Raw genomic sequence first — 18,442 nt, forward strand, 5'->3', positions numbered from 1 at the left:
GAGGAGAGTTCGAGAAGGCTCTGGACTAAATCCAGACACACCCTATCATTTTATTGGATATTTAAAAAGTTACAAGAAGCCTATGATTGGCTGAAAAATACAGAAAATTTATTATTCCTTAAAAACCAACATTGGCGGGATGAGACGAAAGTGTTGCAAACCTTGAAGTATCAAAATAATAAGTCAATTCAGTTGAGAGAACCTAAAAACACAAAACTTCTTTAAATCACTAATTATTCCACCTTGCACAAGAGTGCAGGACCTCAGTTTTTTGTAGAGTCATCTATGGAGAAAAGCACAAACTTCTAGTGATACAACAAAACAAAGAAATCCAGTCAGTTTAGGAAACTTCAAAACATATTACTCTGTTGTTTAGTGGTGACATTTTCTGATCAATGTCCCAACTTCGTACACTAGCTGTTTCAAGATTTGTTCCATAGATAGCATTCGTTAAGGCGCTTCTTTTAAATGTGCGGGGTTGAGGTGTACCTCCCAGTAGAGACATCCCCCCCCCCCCCCCAAAAAAAAAAGTCCTTCCGTGGGGTGACATAGAACTTCTTAAAAAAAGAAAATTTTAATGTTGGAATTTTACAGATGAGAAATATCTTGCTGCAAGTCCTTTGTAGACACTTTACTATGAAATTAGTCTTGAAGTCTTCTTTTAGTCATAGAAGACTCGAATATGCCGATCAAGTTTGACGGCAAGACCGGCCGCCGCTGCCGATACCCAGGTGAAGGCCGCCGGGCCCCCCCAAGTACCCTCAGGTACGCCTCTTCCACGACTATGAGAGGGGTAGTCGTAGTGATGATTGCCGCAGATCCGATGTAGAAGTACAGTTCCCGGGGGGGTTGGCGGTAGAGTTACTGCACCTCAGCCCTTGTCGGAAAGATGGAGCTCCGGCTCGTCGCTCAGGAGGAGACGTGACTAGAGTGGAATGGGCCCAAACCCCACTCCGGTGTCGCTCGCCAGATGTAGAGACGCGGCCGCGAACGGCTGAGGGGACACTGAAACAATAATTTTCTTGGCGACCGAGATTGTTTTGATGGAGCTTGAGAGTACTATACTTATTTTTGCAGGCAGTAGAGAGGTGGGCGGCATCGTTGGGGAGTGTGTGGTAAGCGGTATATGAATTTTGGGAGATGGGGCTAGGTAATGGCCACCAGGCAATGGTCAACAGGAAATTTATCAGATTGGAAGGTTTTACAACTCTGATGAGAATGCATAGTATAATTCTTAGGATCAGGGCAGAAGGCCTCCATATAACCATCTAATTAATTTTAAGATCTACTACACTTCTTAAAAGAACAATAACCTTCAACTCCTGGCTAGATTTAGTGGCTAATGTAATACACCCAATAATTTATACTGGCTTCACCTGAGACAGGTGAACCCTAAATATCCTCTCTGTGGCTGGGTTACTGACCAATAAAGTAACCGGGGTTAGAAAATCTAAAATAATGCATGGCCCATGAAATCTGGGGACAAGCTCGCCTGCAGATACAAAATTTCTAACCATGACCTGATCTCCAACTTTTAAATCAGTGGGCCTTCATCCACGATCGTATCTTTCTCTACCTTTTCATGAGAAGCTTTAAGATTGCTTCTCGCCTTCTTCCATAGATCTCTAGGATTATCGGGATCTATTGTCTCTGGTAATATGTCATTAAGTGACCAAAGATTAGAGAACGGTGTGTTAGGAACAAACTTAAACATGAGAGATGCCAGAGTGAACTTGTGAGACTCATGAACTGCTGAATTTAGAGCAAACGCTAACCATTGCAAGGAAGTGTCCCAAATGGAATGATCTTCATGATGAAACACAATTAAAGCAGATCGAAGATTACGATTGACCCGCTCAACCAGAGACGGTTGAGGGTAATAAGCAGAAATTGTTACATGTGATATAGACAGGTCAAAACAGAATTTGCGGAATAAGTTAGACGTGAATACCTTAGCATTATCAGAAGCTATATATTGACAAGGACCATAAGAAGCAAAGATAGTATTCAAACAAAAAATTGTAGACTGAGCGGTGGCCAGCTTAGTCGGAAACAGCCGTCTACACACACCAGAATGAATTTATTTTCATTCCCCTTAGAGTGTGGGAAAGGTCCAACGTAGTCTATATGTAGGCGTTCCATGGGGCGAGACGCTTCATGCGATGACAATAGCCCAAGCTTAGTGGACAAGGTGGGTTTACTCAGCAAGCAAGATTTACAAGCTTTCACCATTTCTCTAATTTCACCGTCCATACCCTTCCAAATAAAAATCTCTCGGATCTTTTCCCGAGTTTTGAAGATGGCTAAATGCCCCCCTAATGGGGTCTCATGATAGTATTTGAAGATTATAGGCACAAGCACATCTGGAACCATAACCTTCATCTTCTGATTGTGCCTCGATGGACAACACAAAACCCCATTCCTCAACACATAAGGGACGACATGTTCCACAGAAGAAATGCCTTCTATTTTAAGAGCCAGCCCTGGATTTTCACGTTGATATTTCTCAATATCTCAAAATAGCATCAATCAGAATAGCATTGACACACGAAGGTATGGGCGTAGGAAGAGAAGAAATATCTTCCTATTCATTGGTCTCCACTTCATGTGAAAACATGCGGCTTAGTCCATCAGCCACTACATTTTCAGATCCTCTAATGTGCCTTACATCAAACTGAAATGCACATATCCTGATAACCCAGCGGGCGATATGTCTACTACAATGTGGCCTAGCTAACATCCAACTTATGGCTTGGTTATCCGTTTCTAAGTCAAATTTGACATGTTCAAGATAAAGGTTGAACTTCTATAGGGCAAACAAAACTGCCAAACCCTCAAGTTCATAGATTGAATATTTGGCTTCTTGTGCTCATAAGATCCTATAAGCATAGGTTCAGTTCAGTTTCCTGAAGAAGGACAGCGGCAACTGCAGATGATGAGCAGTCTGTTTGGACAATTTCTTAGAGAAATCAGGCATGGCTAATACAGGGGCGTTACAAAGAGCTAATTTCAGATCTTCAAAAGCTGCTTGCGGAAATGGTCCGCATTCAAATTTGATGCCTTTCCTCCTCAATAAGTTCAGGGACACCACCCTGTTAGTGAAGTTAGGAATAAATTTCCTGAAGAAATTAACCATGCCTATTAACCTGGCAATGTCTTTGATGTCCATAGGAGGTTTGAAATCATGGATACCCTGTGTTCTGGAATGATCAATGGAAACACCATCGGGCGACACAATGTGCCCTCAAAATGACATAGAAGGTTTAACAAAAGCTACCTTGGATAATTTAACAGTCAACCCAGCCTTACAAAGGTGATTGAGTACTTCATTTAGATGATCTAGATGTTCTTCAAAGGTCTCAAAAAACACGACGACATCATCGAGGTAGTGATACAGATATTCAAATTTGATGTTCGTGAAGAACCTATCTAGTAGTCTAGTAAGCACAGCTGCCCCCGTTGGGAGCCCGAAAGGCACACGGTTCTACTCGTACAAGTTTTAATCCGTGGCAAAATCCGTTAGATGTTTCAATTCTTCTGCTAGAGGTATCTGGTTATAGGCCTAATTGAGATTGGTAAAGAACTTGGTTTTCCAAAAGAAAAAAAAAAAACTTGAATCAAGATCAGGAAGTGGCATAGATTGTAACACCAGCTTACGGTTCACAGCCCTGTAATCAATCACAGGCTTCAAGCCACCTTGGAGTTTAGGCACAAGAAAAATGGGCGATGAATACGCCGACTTAGAAGGTCGAATAATACCATCCTCTAACATCTGATCGATGATTTCCTTAAGAGCTTTCATTTTAGGTGGGGATAGCCTATAAGGCGGGAACCTAACTGGAATCAAATCTGTTAACTCTATCTTATATTCAATAAGGTCAGTAACTCCATGTGTATCAGAAAATACATCAGGAAAAGACTGACACAACCTTCTAATACTTTCAGCCTGCTCCTCAAGTAAATGCCTAAGATCTAACATCATCTCACCCTAGGTAGGCGAAACAGATGAACATGACACAGAATTACATTTCGAAAGTGGAATAGGGCAGTTACTAGCAAATTTGAAGGTGCACAACTTGCTCTGAATGTCGAGCACAAGACCAGTATTGGACATGAAATCAGCCTCCAATATTACAGGGCAAGAAAAAATTGTTTAGCGACATGCAATTTCACTTTCCATGTGAATTTTGAAATACGAACCTTAGCCCAAATGAAACCTAGAATTTCTAGTGGAGATGAGTTAGCCAAAATACATTTAACAGGAGAGGAAAAATAGTCCGGAAACCTACAAGCAGTTTTTAATTTAGAATACTATTCTTCAGAAATAATGGAACTCACACTCCCTGAGTCTAATAGAGCAGTAACGGGTTCATTGTTTATTTCAGTTCTAAGGAATGGTACAAATGCAGGGATCTCTGCCGCAATTCTGAAGCATTCTCTGGGGCCGTCAAATGATAAATTAGAAGAAACTTCACCCTTAACAGAACTTTTACTGGGTTTGACAGGGGCTGAGTCTCGGGAAGGAAAACATGCTGACTCAGCTGATGACACTAGTCATTCCCTATTATCAGTGTTAGCGGAGGTAGCACCTGAAGTTGAGCAAAACAGTGTGCTTTGAAATTATTGCAGTTCTTGGCAAGCTGAGCAAATGAGTCACATTTAAAGCAACCTTGAGATGGACCTGCTCCGTTCCTAGTCCCACTAGATTTTATCAAGAGGCATTTGTTGTGAAGATGTTCAGTTGAACCACAAGCATAACATTTGCAAGTTGGGAAGGTTCGGCGAGGTGGTGGCCGAGAACTGTTAGAACACAGAGGGGGCTTCTTAGCGACCCGTAATGTGTCAGCGTACCTAACTCCTTCGGCTGACACAGCCATTGCCTCTAATTCTGAAAAGGTTTGCAGTCGGGATGCAAAACAGAGATACGACCTATAGGATGGAGAGATATCTTCGACAATCGTTTGCACTGTTTTGTCTTCAGAGAAATGAAGAGCGAATACCCTGGTGTAAAACCTAATATCTTGGATAAAGTCTGCAAGGTTTTCATCCAACCGCTGTACTCTAAAATAGAACTTTTGGATTAATGATGACAATGCTCTGGCCGGAATAAAGTTTGTCAGGAGGTGGGCGTGGAAATCTTCTATGAATGATCGATCCGCTATAGCTTTAACTATTTTGTCCAAAACGCTTACAGAATAAGGATACATAATATGAAGTATTTGGGAATGAGAGAAAACACTAGCTCATGGTCTTGAAATTCTACTAAGAACCTTAGGAAGGAAATGACTATTAGTTGAGTTTACAGAAAATTTTGAAATGCCCTTAGGCAACATAGCCAATGGATGAAGCAAACTACTGAAACCGGGTGACACAATATGTGACAGCATGGGAGGTTGAGAAGTTTCAAACACAGCGTTATTAAAAAAGAAAGGTGGAAATTGTGTTCGATGACCAGACTCAGTTTCCAATAGGACAGGTGTTTAAGTTGCCACGGATTTTACACTTTCTTTAGCATTACTAGAATCTTCCTCAGTAGCCAAGTTTATTAAAGGGACTTGGTCGGTTTTGGGAATGGCAGCCCCAGACAACAATTGACTAACTCTATTAGACATATCTGACAGATGTTCAACCAAATTGCTAGCTTTCTTAGTATGATCCTCTTTTAACTTTAGAGACAATAGGTCACTAGCCCTATTGTAGAAATGAAACAATCTAGCCTGTACTCTTTTAAGTTTTTTAGCTGATGGATCACTCATTTCAAAGATACTAACTACAGATGCCAGCTCGGTGGTATTGTCTGTCTTAGTGGATAGAGCCTCATCAATTTCTTTTTCCCCAAAAACTGGGGTGCAAATAGGAAGTTCTAATGACTCTTTTAGTTTGGCAATATCTGCCACAACTGGGCCTCCAGACTGGACCTTTCTAATGAGGAGTTCATAAATCAATTCCTCTTTGCGCAAATACCCGGACCGAGGACTTCACGAGGAACAGACATTTTAACAGAAATATTTAATAATTTGGAAAATTTCCAGCAACGGAGAAAATTCTTGCGGTTTGGAGCAGATTCTACGTTTAGCCTTCAGAAGGGGCCTTATCGAGACCCATTCAACCATGCTCTGCTACCACTTGTTACGAAGATTTCGTGGGACAGAGAGAGGTGAAAGAAGGTGTGGGCTGGAATGGGTCTATCTACAAGAGACAAAGATTAATTTAAAACTCTAAAATAAAGTTTATATTTTTTTCTGATGTCAAATTTTAACAAAACTCTTTACTTGGTGAAATAACAAGTTTTCAGGATACAATAGCAGTTTGATACAAGAATAGAAAACGCAAGGATTGGTAATTTACAAGTTTTGAGCTTCGAGCTCCAAATTTACTAGTTTACAACGTTGCTAATGTTGGTTTAGATAAGGGGTGTTATCTCCCAAGACACAATTTTCAAGAGCACTTTGCTCCAACAGTTACAATTTACGGCCTTCCAAAGGCACCACCCATTATTATACAAGTATCAGAAAAGAGCTTACATGCTCTCCAACTTCTTCCCAGGAGGCTGCACTCCCAATTTCTTACAGCCTACTCAAGGCTACTTTACACAATACCTGTCAGTCTATGGCCTCTTTAGGCACAACCTACAATTTACAATTTAGATTACACAGGGGTATCTAGTACCCATCCTACTGGGCCTTCGTGAAAAGAGAAGAACAGGTTAAATTACTGGCCCAAGCTCAAAATGTACGGAGGCGTACACTTGTGCTCCTTGACAACCAAGTTTAAAACCCTACTTGTGCTCGCGGCCCAATGATGCAGAGGCTAATCCCAAACTACTGAGGTGATTAGAAGGACAAGTTAGTAAATGATTTACAGAATGAAAGCAGTTATCAGATCATAGTCACCTCAAGATAAATTAATGGGGAATTAGAGAAGGCAACACACTCTCTATCCCCGATTTGCAGGTTAAGTCTTCATGAAATTTTACATGAGAAAGAATAGAGTTTACATTTTTGAAACAGACGGTTACATAGTTAAAGGTTAGAAACTTCCGCTCATGTCAGTTTGTGGAGATAGCTACAGAGATAGAAAACTGGTGACCATTTCCTTGGCTGATGTTCTGCCTTGCAAGTGATAAATATCATTATTGATCCGTATTGAAGATACTATATGTAGGATACTAAACATTTTTTTTATTATGTCACCTATTCAATACATTGCATTTTAATTACAAATCAGGTACCTGATTTATGCTTTGAGGTGGTACTATGACTGATGGTGCCCTCAAGGAAGGGCAAAACATGTTTCATATGGAAATAATAATACATTCCTAAATGTTTAAAATATATTGAATAGGTGACATAATAAAATAAAAAATTATCATCATACATGTGATATTCTGCCTGCCGAGGAATGAGGAACCCTGCTTCCTCTCTTAACGCTTACACTCAGTAACTTGACGATCAATAAGACATTTTAACTTAAAAAAGCCGCAGCTTTTATACCCATAAGTGGGGTTTGAGAATGCTCTGGACTAAATCCTGACACACCCTCTCATTTTATTAGATTATCAAAAAGTTACAAGAAGCCTATGATTGGCTAAAAAATAAATACAGAAAATTTATTATTGGTTAAAAAACCAATGTTGGCGGATGAGACGGAAGTGTTTCAAACCTTGAAGTATCAAAATGAAAGTCAATTCAGTTGAGAAAACCTAAAAAACACAAAACTTCTTTAAATCGCTAATTATTCCACCTTGCACCAGAGTGCAGGACCTCAGATTTTTTGTAGAGCCATCTATGGAGAAAAGCTCAAACTTCTAGTGATACACCAAAACAAAGAAATCCAGTCAATTTAGGGAACTTTAAAATAACATACAAATAACATTAACAGATAACATTACTCTGTTGTTTAGTGGTTCTTCTTATCAGTGTCCCAACTTCGTACACTAGCTGTTTCAAGATTTGTTCGATAGATAGCATTCCTTAAGGTGCTTCTTTTAAATGTGTGGGGTTGAGGTTTACCTCCCGATACACTTACATTAACTAAACTCATATTAATATATACACACACAGCACATGTTTCATTACATAACCTTGCAAGTAATACGATCGTAAATAATAATAATAATAATAATAATAATAATAGTTATATGTGGTTGTAAACAGTTCTTAGCCATACCTCACGTTATTATAATAATAATTGTACCGGGAGGTACACCTCCACTCCGCTAATTTAAAATGTGCGCCAGTTGAAACTCCTCTGCTGGAGGAAGTCTGAACTTTATCTACGCTATTAATTCTTTACCTTATCAGAAGGTGTCACCACGTGGAAAATTTTGAGTTTTTGAACTGTGTCATTTTTGATGTGTTTTTGTTTCGCTTGAAGTAAGAAGTGTGAACTTTCTCTTCTAGAGGACACTACTGAAGATCAACAATAGTGCACCCTAGTGCGGAGTCAAAGAACTATTTTGTTGGAGAAATTTTTATTTCAAATGTTTGTTTCTTGATAAATTTCTTTCTGTTATTGTTTAAGTTGGCTGTATACCCCTCTTTTCCCCCTTGTTTTAGATTTATCCAATCCCGAATTTCTTTTAGTAATTTCTGACCAATCCGATGTATCTTCCCCCATCTTGGATATGTTTCTGTACCCTAGCCAATAAAGTAATTGTGGGCGGGTGTTTTCATTCCCCTAACGCCTAGAAACTTCCGCGAGAGGATTTAAACTGCTGATTTTAGGGTCTCCGGGCCACTTCTGTTCCATCTTTCAGTGTATAAAGTACATAGCAGGAGGCGGGAAGCGCCTCTTTCCTCGGCAGCGGTCATCAATAAGGTAATGGCCGATTAATAAATTCTTTCTTTGCTAGCTCAGCAGTTTAACTCTCGGGGCGGGTGCGAAGCGTTCCACCATGTAACCTTTTCCTAAAATGTAACAATCTTTCTTCTATTCTCTTTTAAGCTACCTTCTGGGATAGAGAGTGCTAACCCTCTCGAGCTCCCACTCTTATTGTTTTGAGGTGAACTTATTTTCTCAACCTATTCTTCGTTAATATAAAACAAATTGCTCTTTTCTAAAGTCACCTCGGTAGTATGGGATTAGCCCTTGCATTAGTGGCCTAGAGCCAGATTAGGTTTTTTTAAAAACAAGTGTATTAGGAGTGCAGATTGCCTCCTCTCAAATTGTTATTTTAGAGGTCATGTAATTGCCCCTTTTCATTTAATAGACCTCAGTAGGTTGGGTATTGTACCCCTGTGTCTATGTCCAGTGAGGACAACTTGAAGGTGGAGTTTGGTGTGGCCTGGGAGAGGCTTAAATTTTGAGAGCGAAGTGGCTCTTTTGAAAATTAAGTGTTGTATGCCTCGTGGAGGCTTTTCTGTGTAATTTGGAGCAAGGGCTCCTAGGTATGAATGGGGTTTTCTGCCCCTCTGTTAAAACTCGTGTTTGGGGTAAAACTGAGCTGATTGCCCAAGCTGTGTAAAATCAGGGCGCGAAGCCCAATTCCTGTAAATATTGTAACTACCCTTTTTGACTTGCTACTTTGTACCTGCCATGCTTGTTATTTCTTGTTTTTGAAAAGAAAATATAACCTTGTTAAATTTTAAATTAATTTTGCTTTCGTAGCTGGAGACCTATTCACACCCGCACCTTCTTTCACCTCTACCTACCACGGAAAAACTCCGTAACAATAATAATAATAATAATAATAATAATAATTCGAGCTCGATACTTGCATTATTTACCCATGGGTTAAAGAATATTGTTTTTAAGTTATATTAGTCTATTACACTTGCCTCAATGTCTCCGTCCATGGTAACACACAATGATGAACAAGTTGGGAAAAGAATTCTCGAGATTTATAGGAGTCAAGGCAGGCACAAGGTGAAGGCGTGATGCATAAGGAACCAATCAGAAATGGTTGCATCAGAAAAAGTTCGAGAACCAGGATTGGGTGACTAAGGAATGTAGAACAGATGAGAGGAATATCTAGATAGTTCAAGAAGCGAAGAGCAGGGTTATTCACGTCGTAAGATGTAGTAGCAGGCGGGATAGCATACAATACAGTTCAGAAGAGCACACAGTGAATTGACCATAATGTAATTTTTGAAGCTGATGCAGATGGAAATCCTGGCAGTCTGTAGTCTTCGGATGAGTCTGTTATAATACAAGGCAAGAAATTTGCCTGAAGAGTGCTGGCAGTAGAAAGAGAGAAACCAGAAACAGCAGATGAAAATACAGTTTTCAAAATTGTCTGATACAGAAGAAATAATGAATTTTTATGATCTAGTACTTAGGTCACCAATTAAATTTCATGGAGGTCTATTTTCAAAGTACTACATGAAGTAGAGGTCTGGAGCCATGGAAAGTATAAAGTTATCAAATGAGTTGTGTTTACTTAATATACACAGTTCAAAAAAATTAAGGGAACATGTTTTGTAACGTATGGTATGTGAACGTTAATTTGATAGTTGGGGTTCCAATCTCGTACAGCATACCTTGAGATCTTAGCTACTCAGGGTATGTCAAATCGATGTTATACTCCATCTATAGGCGTAGCCATGTATTAACCCGTTTGGTGGGCGATGCGGCGACATCCGCAGCTACAAGTCGCTTGCTCGGCGGGGAACACGGTTATATCCGCCGATTCAAATTTTTTTTCTTTTCCCAGTTTCTTTTTCAGCATTGTATTCTAGATGAGTCTGCCCTCTGGTGTAAATTTTTTTCAACTATGTTCTTCCAAAACCAGTATGTCATCCACGAGTTGCATCATAAAGAACACAGCTTACGTCTGGGCAAGAACGGCCTCTAAAGCCTAATAGCTTAGCGTTGAAGCCTTAGCTCATCGTCTAATCGTCCCTTGGATGTAATAAGATTGCTGTAGAAGGGATTTCTAGAGATTATGATACTGAACAGACCTCTCTGATGACAGTACAGTGATCTGATTTATTATCCCCATTCTTGAGTTCTTCCTTCACGACTGGAGTGTGTGTTTACTGCGAGTTACACAACATTTATTATCATACGCATCCATAATACAGGCACAATTCATGATTTCTGTCCAAAGTTCAGAGACCAGGGTTCTATTCGATCCTTTTTCTTAATTTTTTTTTTCCCCCTAAAATGTTTAAAAGGAATTACCGGCCCCACCGTTAGAGGAAGATAATTTACGGGCCATGATAAACGAAATGTTGTAATTTAGTGGGGAGAATAGTGATCATAGTGAAGTAAGTTCTGCTGAAGGGGAATTCGTGACAGGAACTTACCTGGGATATAAGTGCTGCAGGCTTGAATGTACAAGGTTTGGGCCCAGCTGATGCGAATGTTCAGCAGTCACGAAAGAGACTATACGTGTTTGATTCCAGTTCAAGTAGCGATCATAACAGTGACATTGGTGACAATAATACTGATTACAATCCAAGTAGTGCTAGTTCCTCATTAACATATACTGAAAATGGACAAAGAAGGTCCCGCATTGATCCAAAATACCATCATGATGTAAAGGGAGAGTTTTTAGGGAAAACAGAACCAAGTGAAATATTTTAATTACTTTTTTATGACAAGATATGCCAGAACAAGCTGAACAGACAAAAGATGCCCCGCAGGAAATCATACATAAAACCCCATTTAGTAAGATGAAACGAAGGAGTCGAGATCAAGACTGGGTCCGAAAAAATAAGGACGAAATAAAGCTTCTAATGGCCATACTGTTGCCGCGGGAGATTGTACAGAAACCTGAATTAGGACGCTATATTTCTCGCAATGAATTGTATACTGCACCTATTTTCTATGAGCTGAGGACACAGAAGAGAGTTTTTCTCATCGAGCTGATTGGCTCAGACAGTTGAGGCGCTGGCCAGCTTTGTACCCTGACTTGGCAGGTTTGATTCTGGCTCAGACCAGTGGTATTTGAAGGTGCTCAAATACGTCATCCTCTTGTCAGTAGATTTACTGGCATGCAGAATAACTCCTACGGGACTAAATTTTGGTACCTCACCGTTTCTGAAAACAGTAAACGTAGTTAGTGTGATGTAAAGCCAATAACATTATTATGATGATGGTGATTATTATTATTATTATTATTATTATTATTACTATTATTATTATTGTATGTGTTCCGAGGTATCTGTGGAACAGCAGATGTGAAAGAAGGTGCGGGCTGGAATGGGTCTAACTACAAGTCCGAAAGATGAATTAAAAATTTAAATAAAGGTTATATTTTCAATAGACAACAAGATTTAACAATTTTTCACTAGGTGAAATAACAATGAATATTCAGGTACAATAATAATTGTACAAGCGAAAACACAAGTTAAGGTGTCTTTACAAATCCTGGGCTTCGCGCCCCAATTTGACAATCCTTGAGCTCTCAGCTCACGACCACAAATTACCAAAGGGCAGAAAACCTCTAATTACATGGAGCACTTGCTCCCACCTCGTAATGTCAAGCCTCCTAGAGGCACCTTTCAAAATACCAGAAAGAGCTGACCTGCTCTCAATCGTCCAAGCCTATTAAAGGCAATAACAGATTATTACACTTAACTGCCATCAAGGCACAACTTGTAATGGAACAGGGGTATCTCGTACCCAATCTACTGGGCCTTCGCAGGAAGGAAAACAAAAACGGGTTAAGTTAATGGCCCAAATACAAAGCTGAATGGAGGCGAGTACTTGCACTCCTACATGAAAGCTTGTTAAAACCTAAGTGGTGCTAGGCCAATTCCGTGGGGGCTATTCCCACACTAGGGAGGTGACTCGTATAAGAAAATTTTAATACATAAGGAAGGAGAAGAAAATCGGTTATGATAACGTAGTCACCTCAAATCAAAATGAAGGGGAGCTCGAGAGGGAAAAGCACTCTCTATCCCCGATTTACATTTAAAGATATATGAAGTCTTACAAAGATGAAAAAAAATTTACATGTTTTAAGTTATAGGTTACATATTAAAGGTTTCGGACCTTCCCCGCGGGTTAAACTGCTGAGCTAGCAAGGAAAAAGAAAGATGTTAAACGGCCATTACCTTGTTGAAGAGCTGCTGTCGGATGAAAGAGGTACTTCCCGCCTCCTGCTATACACTAAGCTAGATGTTGTACGAGTGGTGGAGAGCCCGGATAATCAGCAGTTTTTATACTCTCGGAGAAGATTCGAGACCTTTCATGAATAATTAAGACACACCCACATGCGTTTATTGGTCAGCTAAAGTTTACACATCAAATGTGAAGAAGAAGGACACGATTGGTCCAAAATTAATTAAAGAAATTCGGGATTGGCTAAGTTCAAAACTGGCGGAAAGAAAGATTTATATTGCCAACCTACAAATGAAAGAACGAAATTTAGTTATAGGAAAACTTACGAGTATAAAATATCTTCAAGAAAAGTTCCATCACTTCGCACCAGGGTGCATGATCGTAGTTTTTGGTAGAGACATCTGTGAGAGAATGTCCACACTTCTTGATAATTAGTAAACAAAACAATTTGAAATTAACACAGTGACATCTTCAGATAAGCGGTTGAATTAATTCACTTTTAAAGTTCAGAGTTTCAGCTGTAGATGAGTAATTTAAGGCGGAAAATTCAAATGCGCGGCGTATAGGTGTACCAGCCGGTACAGTATGTACTATACGCGTACTTTTTCTTGAGCCCGATTTTTTCGGGGTGAGGAGCAAGGAGGGAGTGCTGCTAGTTCCGGTTATACTGCCAACTGGATGGAAATGAAATCTGAATTGAATCGATAATATGATCGATCGATATGAATTTTCTAAACATTTATTATCTTACATCAACAATTGTGTCACACATACATTATTTAACGTTATGTAACATTTCTCAATGTGAATCTTGTTACTAGCACGAATTATATAGTTTGGCTTTGCTGTGTAAACAACAACAGTACTAGTTTGCAAAGTGTACACCAGATGTCGCACAGCGAAGAATAAGCGATTCATAGTTTGTGTTTCAAAGGTTGCCGATATGGATGTCGAAGATAACCAAAGTCTACCGATTCAGCACTAGGGAGCTCCAGACTCAAGAAAAAGTGCGCGTATAGTATGTTTATTCCTCAGCCTGAAGGCTGGTTGGATCCTCAACAGCTCTGCCATCAGCTGTCATAGATGGCCTAGGCATCACTGAAGAGGCGTACTAGGGAAATGAGGAGTGAGGTAGTTTTCCGTTGCTTTCCTCACTGAACCAGAAGTTGCTATTACATATGAGTCTGCCAAAGCCACCGAAATGCATGCACCAACCGACCCTATGAGCAATATTTTCACACCATTCATAGCAGGGACTGGCTGCAGAAGGAATGGCATTACTAGGATCATTCATACCTCAGTCACTTTCATTTTGTCAAAGCCAAGATAAAGCTGAGACAGATCAATGAAAGTAACAAAATTGCTCTAGCCCATACCAGAAGACATAGTGCACTGTAAACACTAGGTCCCGCCAGCAAAGGCACATTATTATTATTATTATTATTATTATTATTATTATTATTATTATTATTATTATTATTATTATTATTATTATTATTATTATTATTCCTTTGCTGGCGGGACCTAGTGTTTACAGTGCACGATGTCTTCTGGTATGGGCTAGAGCAATCTTGTTACTTTCATTGATTTGTCTCAGCTTTCTTCTTGGCTTTGACAAAATGAAAGTGACTGAGGTATGAGCAATGCTAGTAATGCCATTCCTTCTGCAGCCAGTCCCTGCTATGAATGGTGTGAAAATATTGCTCATAGGGTCGGTTGGTGCATGCATTTCAGTGGGCTTGGCAGACTGATATGTAATGGCAACTTCTGGCTCGGTGAGGAAAGCAACGGGAAACTACCTCACTCCTCATTTCCCTAGTACACCTCTTCAGTGATGCCTAGGCCATCTATGACAGCTGATGGCGGAGCTGTTGAGGATCCAACCAGCCTTCGGGCTGAGGACTAAACATACATACATTATTATTATTAGAGTTTCATCCACAGCTTTTTACATATCTCTGACAATGAGATGAATAATGGACAAATTCTTCCCAAAATGTACAAAATAAATCCAGTTTTTGACCACCTGTTGGCAAAATTTTCGGAAGCTTATACCCCTGATGGGAAAGTGTCAATTGATGAGAATCATCCGTACATACCAAGAAAGCGATCGCGTTTTGGAGTGGAATCATACAAATTATGCGATTCTGTTTTCGTGTGTATCATAATGAACGGCTGTAAAAGACATAACACTGTGAAGACTATAAATACTGTAAATCTTACCTGTAGTGTAATATAGTCTGTGTGTGTCACTTATGAATTGTAGGTATATAAACTTGATCCCTCAAAACCGCTGACCAAGCGCTAACAGAAAATTTCGTGAGTATTATAATTTATTCCATTGTAAATCTTTTATGTAGCCTACATGTAAACTTTTTAAAGCTACAATTTACCTATACAGAAACATTTATTTGCAGGCAGATATTGTTAGTAAACTGCCTAAAATATTCCGGTTAATATTACTGTATAAGCGAAAATCAGAGCTTTGCTATTAGAAAGAAGCAACCTTGATATCACAGTGTGAAAGCACTTAGTATGTTCTTGCATAAAGTATTGAAAAATTAAAATAATAGGATTTTTCAACAATTATATACATTATATTCAAGTAAATATTTCTCTTAGGGCCCTTCAATAGTTCATTTTAGTCTTTCTTTTTAATGAAGTAATTAAATATTTTCTTCAATCAGGGAAATCGCTCCCCACCTGGGAGTGAGTGGGTGTGTACCGAGCTCCCCGCGTAAGGGGTTAAACTGCCACGTGACCCCTCAAAACAAAGTGAATAGCAGTGTGTCCATGTGTCGTTGTGAGGTACACAGACTACTGTGGGCATTTAAACACGTATGTAAATATCCCATGAGACATCTTAACGAGGTTCAAGTCACAAGGGCCGTCACTTTGATCCAGGAAGGATGGACTTTTCGTTGTGTTGCTGTGGATCTCGATGTCTCTCCGTCAGTTATTCATTCCTTGTGGAATCGTTACAGTGAGATAGGGCAGTTCACTAGGAGGGTTGGACAAGCTTGTGAACGCATGACAACCCCACAGGATGACCGATATCTGATCACCTGTGTGTTGCGGTGTCATTCAGCAATGCCAGAGAACACCAGCAACACCTTAGGAGGGTCACTGGAGTTATGGTATCTGACCAGACAGTAAGGAACAAGTTAAGAGAAGTGTCCTTACGACCGAGACGTTCTGTTCGAGTGCCCAATGGAGCAGCATCACACAGCTCGCCTTCTGTTTGCTCGTATCCATGACAACTGGCGACTTCGCCAATGGAGACCTGTGTTGTTCACAGACGAATCCAGATTTCCCCTGTCACAGCGTGATGGACGTCAACATGTATGGAGACGCCGTGGTGAGCAGTACATGCCAAATGTGTAGGAAGGTGACCGATTCAGACAAGGTTCTTGGATGGTGTGGGGTGGCATCAGTATTGATGGCTGTATGGATCTTGTCGTCATCCTTAGTAATCTTACCACTGCGGGGTATATCGAGCAGATACTGCTACAGCATGTGTTAGTTGCTGCATAGGGTGTTGGCCGTGAATTCGTACTCCTGCACGACAATGTCAAGATTCATGTAGCGCACATCACCAGAGCTGAGTTATCTTGCGAGAACTGGACATTCAAGAAATGGAATGGAATCTGCCACCTGGGCGACTGCCCTAAATGCAGATCAGGATTGATTGATTGATTGATTGATTGATTGATTGATTGATTGATTGATTGATTGATTGATTGATTGATTGATTGATTGATTGATTGATTGATTGGAATGGCCAGCAGTGAGTCCCGACCTTAATCCCATCGAGTGTGTGAGATAGGCTTAACAGAAGTGTTCATGGGTGTCCTGTTCCACCACAGACTCCCCAAAACCACAAGCAGGCTCTCATTGAAGAATGGGACTTGGTACCGCATCATGACTTCCGTCGACTTACATGGAGCATGCCACGTAGGTGTCAAGCTGTGATAAATGCTCGTGGAGGCATACACCATACTGAAGCTCTCCAGCTGTGATAAAAATAAAGGTTTAGTTGGTAATATACCTGGGTGTGAGGTATTGTTTTGTGGAGCATGGCACACATTGTAAAACATGTTCCCCTAATTTTTTTGAACTATGTATATTGCTCTAATGTTTAATAGAGAGAAAATTATTTCATAGCTTAATTAGATAGATCATGAGACTCAAAATCAGAAAGTTGTAGGTTTGGATCCCACTGGTGTCTGGCTGGCCATTTTTGTTTTATACTTTGCATCTCTTCAATATGTACTTTATATAGTGAACATGATTTGATAGTTGAAAGTTTATGCCGAGTTGCATGCTATTTCTTCAAATAATTAGTGGTATAAAATGCTATATTTAATATTATTTTTGATGAAAATAGAAAAAGCTTAATGCTATAATTTCTCACCTCTACTTATACTGTACCCACGTTTTTGAAAGAAGCTATTTTTGTGCTGAGTTTAAAACAATGTCTTGCTACTTTTAAGATCTATTTTCTGTCCTGCAATGGAATTTCTAGTTGTAATTTCCTTTTCTTTTGTGACAACTTTATCATACCTTCATCTTTTAATTAATATTTTCCATTACTTAGAGATTTGTTGGAAATTTCTCTTTTCTTACAGTAACTTTCTGTATATTTATTATCTCATCATCCATTTTTCTAAATGCTTTTATCTAGTCCACAACTTTAATTGAGCAGAAATCAAAGCACTGAATAGTATTTTGTGCCAGCAGGAGACATGCGTCTGGTGGGACCACCTCTCTCCACGCCTTCACCTGCCTTACGTGTGCCATTTCCCCTGCCACCACATCGGGTGCCATACCAAGGAGGAAGTCAGGCGGATGCATCAGGACGGCCACCCAAGGCAAGGAAACCGAGGTGTGGCAAGCCAGACGTACTTACCTCAAAACCTGGGGAACGTGGCAACATACGTGGGAGCAATTTGCCCTTCCTTTTAGCTGGCAGTGTTTTATTTGAGAAACAACTTTTGAACTCTTGATATTTTTAGCACTGCAAAATTTACACTTTTATTTGCATATGTATTTTAGTTTGTACAGTATCAAGAACAAAAAATTAACAAGTAGTTTCTTTGTAGCAAGCTGAATGAATAGCATGAAAATTGAAAGTGGCTTCCTGTATTGTAGGATTGTTGGGAAGTAAATTTGATAGTGCAGCTTTTGGTGTGATGAAAGGGAGTAAGGGTTGGCTAGACCTGGATTCAGGAGAGTGTTAGGTTAATTATTGAATTCACTTTGTATACTTTGATTTTTTTCTTGAATTCAATTAATACACTTTCAGTCTGTATCCTGGATGACAAGTATATTGTTTTAATTTTAAAAGATTAAATTACTCATACAATAAGAGAATAACACCAGAAATTCATTATGTATGTACAGAATGATCTCCAGTCATGAAGTTTTCTCT

General features: G+C 39.6%; 1 protein-coding gene across 6 annotated transcripts in view; it reads left to right on the forward strand.

The window, feature by feature from the left end:
* Positions 1-18,442, forward strand: part of enc (encore) — a 1,357,661-nt gene that overhangs the window by 1,234,465 nt on the left and 104,754 nt on the right. For 4 of the 6 annotated variants that reach the window (XM_067147181.2, XM_067147187.2, XM_067147183.2 and 1 more), the window contains one exon: positions 17,749-17,896. In XM_067147181.2, the coding sequence (XP_067003282.2) occupies positions 17,749-17,896 (148 nt within the window). The remainder of the gene's footprint in view (positions 1-17,748; positions 17,897-18,442) is intronic. The other 2 variants (XM_067147182.2, XM_067147185.2) reach the window with 2 other exon arrangements.

The sequence above is a fragment of the Anabrus simplex genome, chromosome 5 (genome assembly GCF_040414725.1).
Source record: "Anabrus simplex isolate iqAnaSimp1 chromosome 5, ASM4041472v1, whole genome shotgun sequence".
Taxonomy (NCBI): Eukaryota; Metazoa; Arthropoda; class Insecta; order Orthoptera; family Tettigoniidae; genus Anabrus; species Anabrus simplex.